The 10715-nt window shown below is 42.9% G+C and overlaps 1 protein-coding gene across 12 annotated transcripts in view; it reads right to left on the bottom strand.

The window, feature by feature from the left end:
- Positions 1-3083: 3083 nt before the first annotated feature.
- The window catches only part of CADPS2 (calcium dependent secretion activator 2), a 382815-nt gene continuing 375183 nt past the window's right edge, over positions 3084-10715 (bottom strand). For all 12 annotated transcript variants that reach the window (XM_045288824.1, XM_030885179.2, XM_045288828.1 and 9 more), the window contains 2 exons: positions 8111-8215; positions 3084-4008 (listed from right to left, as the gene is read on the bottom strand). In XM_045288824.1, the coding sequence (XP_045144759.1) occupies positions 3838-4008; positions 8111-8215 (276 nt within the window). In that variant the 3' untranslated portion in view covers positions 3084-3837. The remainder of the gene's footprint in view (positions 4009-8110; positions 8216-10715) is intronic.

Here is a 10715-nt window from a genome sequence, read left to right as displayed (position 1 = left end):
ATTCATTTTTTGAGTTACTTGATAGCTTTTGCTTCACATGGTTTTGTGGCTCAAGAATTAGCCCAGGGACTCCTCCTGACCATGCGTGCCTCCCCAGCGACACCCTGAGAATGGGAGGGGCATGAATCTCCTAGGCGGAGAATGAGAGGGGGCACACCTCCTAGGCGGAGGAAAGCAGGCACGGTGACCATCAGGGCCTGTGGGGAAGCTAGAAAAGGCTGACCAGCACGCAGGCATCAGGCAGCTTGACAGACCGGGCCAGCAGCCAAACCCTTCTGACCCCAAATGATTTCTGCAGGTCCCGCTTTTGCCTCCTCTAAGGTCTGAATTCCATCAGCTAGCTACGTCTTCTAGTAAAGAAACGTTCTTTTGTTTGCTTGTTTGTTTTTAAGACAGGGCTCCCGTAGAGTGATAGGAGGGCAGCCAGTCATTCACACTTTAGAATAATTCAGACCAATTATGCTGATGAACTGCGTCAAGGAAATGAACATCTTACTGACAGAAAAGGAAGGGTCATTTCTGAGTCCAGAGGATCTTTGAGCTCTAGGGCAGCAGCTCTGGGGAAGGAGGTTTCGGGGGGTGCGGTGCAGTGTGACTGGCTAGCGCAGGCCTTGAAGAAACCATATTGGGGGCGAAGTCAAGAGTGCCTCAAGAGAAACTGCCTTCCAAACATGCTGAGCTGGGAGAGTCCATCTCTCCTCTAAGAAAAGGGAGGAGATCTTCGCTTCTTTCTTTTTTTCTCCCTTAATCTTGTACCACAGGGAGGAGAACTTAGAAAAGGGGCCACCATAATCAGAATTATGTAATGCCTGTAGATTAAAAAGGTACTTGGGAAGTAAGCATTCATCATTTTTAACACGCCAGGAGAAAGAATTTGAAGGTCCGAGAAGTTGTTCCACTTCTAATGTTTTCAAACTTGAATCTGTATGAACTCAGGGGGTACGTCCATTTGTTTCGTATTGATGTACTTCATTTGGAAATTTTTTTTGGAAATTATTTTTGAATGAATGCAAAAGCATAACACGCCAGCATAATTTTAGAAGAAGAACAACAAAAATTCATCAAGCAAATGTCAAGCCCAATACTATTATCTTTCAAAATTCTAGCAGGAAAAAATAACCAATGGTAACTCATACACGTGAAACAAAACAAAAAGGCAAACCCATGGCCATCACGCTGACTCTACAGGAGAGAGTACACGGGGCCCCTGAAGAGTTTCAGGGCTGTGCCTTTTTCTGTAAACAGTCCGCCACTTCTTTCTCCCATGGTACTGCTGGTTAGTTTGAATTCCTCTCCCTTTCAGTTAGCAGCTACTTGCTCAGCCACTGTTTCTCAAAAGTTTCTTAGTAACTAATCACATCAATGATTATTTCTCAACTACTAAGAGATTTAGTGATTCGTTCCCCTTACTTACTCTTCTGGTGAGGTGTCCGGTCTGAACCCTGGGGACTCTGACTTTTCCCACAGCAGGAGACCCTGCCCCAGCCCTATCTCATGCTCACAATCACCGCTGGTGGAGCCCAGTGAGGATGGCCACTGTGCCAACTCAGTTTTGAGAGTCTTCCTCCTTTCCGATTACCCTCTATCTTATCAATCACGATGTCTTTCTCCAGGCACTGTTCTCCCTTTTCTGAAAAAACAATTCACTTATTTATTTTTAACAATTTCACTGACATACAATTCACATCGTTCAAGAGTTCAATCGCATTCATAAGAGCTGTGCAACCATCTCCACTCCCAATTGCAGGATAGTTCTTCTTCCTTGGACTCGTCATTAGCGCACCACTTCCTGCCCGCCTCCCTGCCATGTCCCTTTGAAACAATGAATCCAGTTATCGCTCTAGTTTCACCTATGCTGGGTTTCATACACAGAAAAACATACAGAATCAAAACACAACACAAACAGCCCAATAACAACAGCAGAATGAAAGGAAGCAAAAGCTCAGTTGAGCACAGGGTTGAAAATATTAAGAACAGGAACAATTGCACACTGGATCAAGAGGGAGATCAAATGGCAAGGTATCACTGTTGGACCTACTATACCTACAGCAATCCAACCTACGCCCATAGCAAGGCTTTTCCCATCCCTGGTCTGTAAGCAGAGCAGGCTCACCTGAGGCTGAATCTGAACGGGGAACCCTGTGAATCGATTTTGGGCTTTCACTGTAATTCATAGCCTTCTGCAAACAGTCTTCAGAATTTAGCTTCTAATAGTCATCACCTCGGGCACTTGTTCTTCTTACTAACACACTTAAAGTGCGTGAGATGAAGTCTCATCGTTCCAGCTTCAGAGGCGCATTTGCACTGTACGTCGTCCAGTACAGATTTTTACATTCTTTTGGAGGTTCATGGTATACAGTCAATAGTCTTTGGCAGCACTGTAATACAGATGCATACATATTAATTTGATCTTCCTTATTCATTGTCCAGCTTTTGCAAGGAAAACCATCGCTTGGGTCAGGTGCACCTTAGTCCTCAAAGTAACAATTTTGCATTTTAACATTTTAAAGAGATTTTTTACAGCAGATTTGTCTCATGTAATCTGCCATTTGATTTCTAGATGACTGCTCATTACTGACTGCATTAATTACTCATGTTAAATAAAGATACACACTATGTGACGGCGTAGTCAAAATTCCCACCTTTATGGAAATATTGTAACTCTTTTACCAAATGTGTGTTTACTAGAAGGAGCTTGGCTATGTAGGTTATATATTGGGCTGCAAACTGAACGATTGGTGGTTTGAACTTGCCAGTCGCTCAGCGGGGGAATGAAGAGGCAGTCTTCCAGAAAGATGTACAGTGTCAGAAATGCTGTGGGGCAGTTCCAACCTGTCATGTAGGGTCACTAAGAGTCAGAATTGAATCAACAACACTGGGTTTAGTTTGGGGGTTTGGTGCCTACCAGATGCAAAGTACAGTAAGAACAATTTTTTTGACCCATTCGAATGAGACAGAACTAAACAAAACAAGACAAACAAACAGAAACAACACCAGAGAGCCAGATAGTTGGGATGTTTGAACTATGGCAAATGGCTCTGGCTGCCTTGAAATCAATCCAAGTCTAATAAATACAGAAGTGGTCAGAATCAAATAGATCTTTATTGCCTGCAAGCTGTTACACTTAGAAGAATGTAGTTCGTCGATGGCAGCAAACTTACTACCCAATACCTTGGGATTTCATACATTTGGAAAAAGGTATGCTCAGAAGGGAACAAGACACAAGCCCATTGGCAAGTCTAGTCTACATTTGGCTGTGGCACTCCTTGAAGGCCAGGAATACATCTGCAGACCCATTCAGAGTACTAAGAACCAAGGCTAACGTTTTACACATACTCCAGCAATGGCAAATTAACTACGAAACAAAGCTTGCACGTACATTAGGAACTGGAAGGTGCACACAGGCTGCGATACAGGTGGCTGAGTGATCGGAAGTGGGTTCTTCTCACAAGGTTGTGTTATGAGGAATACAGGTCTCGTTTTACACACGGGACGGCACACGGGCGTGACTACAGGGGTAAACAAGATAAAAGAAAGGAAGGACTTCCCACCCTGTTCATGTTCCAGGAGCAGAGAGAGCCAAAGCTCACTTTAGGTGAAGCCACACAAAGGAGGGCAGCCTTACCCAAGCAAAACAAGCCCCCACACATACACCAAAAACCCCCAAACAAATGAAAGCCTTGGCATTTCCCCCTTGGCTTCTAGGTTTCATTTTTAAAACATAGGTTGAAATACAAGCTTTCACATTTGGTCAAACCCCAAAAACGGAATTACGAGGACAAGGGATGACATCAGCGAGCTCAAAGTCCTCCGCCACACTGGGGGGGGGGGGGGCGATCATCCATCTTCTTCATCACTGTCTTTCATTGTTATGCCCTGAAGGCCGCCTCCTTCCGACACCGATGCCGTGGCCTCCTCTACGGTCAATCGTCTGTGTAGAGTATCGTATGTCTTACTGTTCAGTGTTCCTTCCAACACCCCCTGCAGTCGGAAATCCCTGTAGGTTTTCTGGGGAAAGGAGAGAATTTCTTTAGATAACAAATGTCCAGGGATTTGCCGAATATGAGTGTTTTGTACTCTGTTGGCAGGTCAAGATGGCGTCATTTGTCTCAATGATCTACTACTGGATCCAACAGGCGGTCATCCTGCTGGAAGGTGTCTAGGGAGAAAGGGGACTGTGGGTAGCACTCTTCAAGCACTGAGACAGAATCAAAATATGCCTAGCAGGTGACAGATTAGGAACCCCGCTCTAAATATTGCATAGAATTCACTATTTGAATAACCCAAAGCATAAACTACAGGCAGATGTGCATTTTTGTGTAAGAGAAGCATAATTTTTCTATTGAGGAGTCTTTCCTTTAGATGGAAAATCGATTACATTTTATAAAATATACTATTTTAGGGGGAGCTGTGTGGGAAGATTTGCGTGGTGGATTTCACATCCTGGAAGGTTTCTAATTTACATGCAGTTAGAACTCTACTTCCTGAGTTCGGATCAAGCAGCAACCAGTGATGTGAGCTGCAGGGCAGGCGTTCGTACAGATCCTATCTCTAGAACTTAACAAAAGTGGTCAACATGAAGCTGTCCTCTGTAGCTGCCACAAAGGCTGCTTATTGCCTGCCAGGGGCTTAATTCTGACTCACAGTGACCAATGAGGGCAGGGTGGAACTGCCTCCTGCGGGTTTCTGAGACTGCCCCTCTTTAGGGGAGGAGCAAGCCTCATCTTTCTCCCGCAGAGTGGTAGGTGGTTTTGAACTGTTGAACTTGTGGTTAGCAGCCCAAAACACAACCATTTACACCACCAAGGGTCCTTCAAAGTCTTCTTGGACCTTGCTTAATAAAAGAGCCTGCCAGAGGGCAATGCCCATTTTTTCTGTTCTCTGAACAAAAGAGGCAGTTGGTTGGTTGGTTTTGGGTGCTGCTGAGTTGAGCAGACTCCTAGAGATCTTGGGGTCACAGAGCGGAACTGCCTGATGGGGGTTTCCTTAGCTGTCATCTTTACGGAAGCAGACCTTCAGGTCTTTCTGGTGCAGAACTGCTGGGTGAGTTCAAACTCCCAACCTTTCTCTTAGCAGCGAGTGCTTAACCATTGTGGCACCAGAGTCTCAGAATTTTCTTTAAGTATCAGAGGGTCACTATAGAGAAGAGCCATGCTTACCCCCCCCCTCCCCAAATAAATCATTTTGATGTCAAAACTTCACAGGAAGCATCATTGTCCTAACTCTTCCATGGAAATCTTACAGGTACTTTTTCTTATTGTGCACCAGGCATGAACCAGTGAGTGTCCATGGGTATTGATGGCACAACGTTGGCTGTCATATAAATCTGGATGGCACCTGGGTCTCCATGGGCATGGAAGAATGGCAACCAAGTCTTGTGAATGGTAAGCATGCCATGCAAGAGGTGAGGCGTTTGCCTCTTGGGTAAGTGCCCCCTGGCCACCTCCAGGCCAAGGCTATGTGACTTGGATTGCAGCCTTCACAGTTCTATAGAGGTGCTACTCAGGGGCTTCCTATACTCATGGGAAAATGATCATTATGAACAAAACCACCCAGCGTTTGAAGAATGATGATTCTACATATGAATTTTGTTAAAAGTCTGTTTATATTCTAGGAAGAAGAAGAAAAATTATTAGAACATTAATTTATTACATTACTGAGATTTTAACTGTGAAAAGCAATTGTTTTAAGTGATTCAAAAATATCTTATGACTTGATTAAATGCTGCAGCCCAAGAACACTTTGGTGGAGCTTGGAGGCCAGATTGTGCCAGGTAAAACCTTGGCAAAGACATATTTATGAAATCCAATTTCATGTTTATCAGTCATGACTACAATGAGAAACACTTTAAAACTAGAATATAGGATTGGCTTAGGGGACAATGGAAATAGCATGGTCTAACTTATAAGCTTATGTTTTTTCATAAAACATTCACTAATGCTTGGTTCACTGTGATGACATGTGGAAAAGTAGTGGACTAATCTTTTTTAAAATGTGGATATCTATTCTAAAAACGAAGAGCTTTGACCAGGGTCCCTGATAGCACAGTGGTTAAAACATCAGCTGCTAATCCAAAGGTCTGTGGTTTGAAGGCACCGGTGCTCCCCAGGAGAAAGAGGCAGCAGTCTGCTTTGGTAAAGACGACAGCCGTGGACTCTCTCGTGGGCAGTTCTACCTGGCCCTGTGAGGCCCATTCTGAGTCATACCAGAGGGCCAGGGGTTTGGCTTTTGGGTTTCAGAGCTTTCATAACAGATCACTAATAACATCAGTTGACTGAACATGTCGTTTTTCATATTTTGAATGCAGTGGATCTTAATTTGAAAACGTGGCTGAACCTAAGGGTAACCAGCTAATCCTCCCATTAGTCACAGCTCAGACTGCAACCTTATCACATGTATATATTTAGAAGGTGAGCGCAGCTTATTCTGATTCCCTTTTATGAAAAACAAACTTCATTTGACAGCTCTTCAGGTCACATTTGTAGAAACAAGGAAGAAGCAATATAGAAACCAAGCTCAATGTGAATGCATCGTTTTGTGGTTTCAGTTTCTTTGTAAAATAAATAGCACCTGGTAAGAAATGGTCGGGATCAAAGGTATTCTGTCCATTGAAATATTCTGTGTGGTTATAGTATTAAAAGCTATTGGTGGCTATAATTCTACTTGCTATTTATGGATAATCACGATTGCTGTTCTTGCGACACCCTGGGTCTAATTCTAGGTTTCAGTAGATTTGCTAGTTTCTAGCTTTAGAATGGTACGTTCCTGCTCGCGGGCCTTTCTAACCTGTGATAACTTGTGTGTCTATGGCACAGAAGACTAGCGCTCTCACTTGGAGAAACAAAGGGAATTATGGGAACTATTTTGATGTGGAGAGAAACATTCTTCTGATGATATAATACAATATGTGCCTGCTTGCCATCTGCTAGTGAGTCAATTTTGACCCATAGGGGCCCGACAGGATCGGGGGTAGAACAATTCTGGGGGGTTTCTGAGGCTGCACATCTTTCCAGGCATCCTCGGCTTTGTCCAGAAGAGTGACTGGTGGCTTCTAACTGCTGACCTTGCTACATGCCACCCACCACACTCCTAGGTCTCAGCCTTCCCAGGGTATCAGAATCTGCTGGCGGGCTTGTGGCTTGGCCTCACCCTTTTAATTTGGTAAGTTTGAGGCGGGGACCAATAATGTGCATTTCCTACATGTTTCCAGGTGATGCTGGTGTTTGACCATGAAGGACACATTAAGAACTAATGTGTGTGTGTGTGTGTGTGTGTGTGTGTGTATATGTACATGCATATACCTACATATACACCATTACTTGATGATCACAATGAAAGTAAAGATTCTCTGTTAAAAATAACAGCTGACACTCAGATCTATCCTGTCCTCAGGTAGAATCTGTCTTGAGAATTGCGTCTACTTAGGGTGAATGTGCCCCCAGTATAATGTATAAATATGAAATATTACTTTGAATAAATATATAGTTTTAAAGCCTTTCCTCACTCAATACAACACAAAGGTATTACCTTTTCTCTTGAAAGGCAAAAGGCAAAATAACATTGGGTGGGGCAGGGGGCTTCTGATAAGGCTTCTGAGTCAGTAGTTGGGAATGGTCTCTGATACGCAGATTGATCATATCTCACATGCAAGAGCGTATGCTTGCCATAAACTCCGGCAGTTAAATATTCATATAGTAAATAACGGAATCCCTTCTGTATGCAAGAGCACGTCAGAAAAGCCCCTGTAAGCATACATGATCCTATCCACCTGAAATAGGTGCATTGTGGAAAACAACAGCATTTCTATCCTTCTTGGGGGCCTACTACATTCAGGTACATGGGCGATAGTGTACAGACCTTATCTCAAGGTGTGCTTCCTTGCCAGGTACACATTTTAAATTCATGAAATGCAAAGATAGAACATTACGGCTATTTAATTAGCTACAACGGCAAGAAACAACCACAAACCATGGCTTGTCAGCCAAGCCTGTGGAGCACAACGCCGTCTTCACCCCCGGCTGTACCAAATACATTTTGCTTGCATCTCCATAGCCTGCCACGGTTCTTTGTAGCTTGGTGGGCAAGTCACATCCCAACACATTTTGTTTACCTTCACAATCTTGATGAGTGTCTTCAGTTGGTAAATATGAAGCTGGAGGTCTAATCTATCAGCCAGCCATACGCAAATGACTCTCATGGAAGTGCTGTACCATTGCTGGAGAGAAGGATGGGGGTAGGAGGGAAGAGAACAAAAAGAAAAAACAACACACAGAAAACCACCTCTGCAGTATTCGTTTAACAGATTTGGTAATGAGAGGGTAATGAAACACTCAGCAATGACCGCAGATCAGCACTTGAAGTCAATAATGCTATAATTTCCTGTTCCCAGAACTCTGTTTTGCTGGGAGATCGGCTAAGTTGACCCAGCCTGGTCTTTACATGAATTAGCATCACAGGCTTGCAGCTGTAACATATTCATGGAAACAGTGTTTTTGCACTTTGCAGCCAGTGACCTGCTTTGTGATTTCTAGGTAACAATGGGTATTAAATACATGTTAGGGGGCTGAATAGCCTGCCAAACAGCAGGACAAAATGGGAGAATTATTTTCAAAGCAGAATTCCCTATTAACCTGCTCGTTGTGTGGAAATCAAAGATGCCTTATGCCACGGGGCATTAGTCAATACGCAGGAATCAAAATTTAAAGGCAGTATGGCTAAAACAGAACAAAACAAAAAATCCCCCTCCCCCTCCCCAAAGATCACAAAAGACTGATCCCTCATCAGACCTTTACCTACTATTCCTAAGTAATTACCAAAGTGTCCTATTTAATTAGTTTTAATTTTTATGGAATGATTTTTTTTACCACGATGTTTTAAATGGATCTGGTCATAAAGATTTATTGAGATCTTAGGAGGGAACTTTTCAAACTGTAATTCCTCTGTCTTCTAAGGATGCCAAAAGTAAGGCCAATGGATGAGAAGGGCCCTTTTCTTTGGGAGCTATTTGTGTTTGCGCTGTGTTCTGATTCTCCTGAGGGAAGAGCTGAAAGTCTTCTGTCGACCAATGACTGTTATGCTGGCCATCGTAGAGGAAGGTACTGTGCTGCGATATTCAAAAAAGGGCGGTCTGTCACTCGTGGAGACATTTCCAGAAATGCAGGGACTATGTGCTGGAGTGACAAGGCTCAGGTAATAGCATAACAATAGTATCACCAGTTCACCCAACTGTGAGAAAGATCCAAGTCGAGAAAGCCCTTAGGAAATGAAGTTCCTACTTGAAGGAGAGGCAGTGCTTGTGCCTTGTTTGTACACATAAACAAAGCGACAATACCGATCACACCCCCACACATGCGTGTTATGTTTACAGGCACTCAAAACAAAAAGTACCCCAGCACCCCATGTGTCCACTCCTCCCTGTTGTCCAACAGAAAACCCAACTTCCAGGAACCATTTCTAGTGATTCAGGTCTTACATTCTTCCTGGCTTGATTTTATTCACACCGTCTTAATAAACTTTAGAGTAATAAGAGATGGTATTTTCTGTATAAGTGGAAAAGAAATTAGTTTCCCATTTCATCTCACAATTTTCTATTCATTTATTAGCAGGCTGAACATACGTGCATAAAATGAGATAAACCAGTTAGAAGGGATGACTGATTTACAAAACAGTGCATCCTGAGGCAGATGAGAACTTCAAGCTTTTGAAAGGCAGGCTTTTGAAAGACTGCGGTGGTTTAAAATACCTGGCTCACGGACCTAATTTTGCTCCTTTCTGAATGAGGACTTAAATTTATTTTCAGGATGTGTTAAAAGTATCAGAATTGACGAATTTTCTAAAGTGAGACAACGCCACTGAGACCAAACAGCTAGCTAGTGAATCCGGCCCTTGTGCTGATCAATTAAATCACAAAATCCCTCACAGGTTCTTTAGCTTTTGACAGGACTTAAATTCTGTACTTCCAAATTTAGAAAAACATTGCAGCCTCACCTTGATTTTACAGCTTGATTTTACAACAGGCAAAAAACTCCACAGGGATTTGTGGTCAGTATGTGAATATTGCCTCTTACCACTCTCTGGGTAATATGAAAGCTAAAATGTGGACCTTCAAATGACAGTCCTTCTGACCGAGGTGATGGATTTTTCTTTTGGGGCCGAGGACGACAACACCATAATGTACAAACTGTCACATAACATGCTAGCCACATCATCTGTTAGATTGTACAGTTATGCTACACACAGATGGTAAAGCATATGAATTTTCTGGGAAGAAGAGTACTTTCAATGGCTCCATCTATAGATATTATATATAATTTTGTCCTTAACATTTCCTTGTACGCTTTAAAGGTGATTTAATTTCTTCTCACTGCAACATTTAAATGACACCAGTGATTAACTGATGATCAAGAGGACAATAAAAATAACACGGACATTATTAACATGAGGCCCAGAGGGTAATTTCAGAGAAAAAGAACTGGGGACTCAAATGATGTAAAGGCAATGGCAGTGTCGAGGCATGAGGAGTACCAGTGACTAAAATACAGAGGCTTACTTTGAATTCATACAAGTTGTTCAATATGAAAAATCCTACACGACCAAAAAAAAATCTCTATTTTTAGGTGCATTTGGAAGAAGGAGTTCAGCAGAATCAAAGAAATAACGGAAGGAGAGCAGTCGCTTTGCTTCATTCTGCTCAGTTTATGCGGCTACCAGCTATG

The sequence above is a fragment of the Echinops telfairi genome, unplaced genomic scaffold, assembly GCF_000313985.2.
Source record: "Echinops telfairi isolate 266 unplaced genomic scaffold, ASM31398v2 ScPeMD7_23;HRSCAF=83, whole genome shotgun sequence".
Classification (NCBI taxonomy): Eukaryota; Metazoa; Chordata; class Mammalia; order Afrosoricida; family Tenrecidae; genus Echinops; species Echinops telfairi.
Note: the sequence above shows the minus strand (reverse complement) of the source record. Positions and strands in the feature narration are given on the sequence as shown.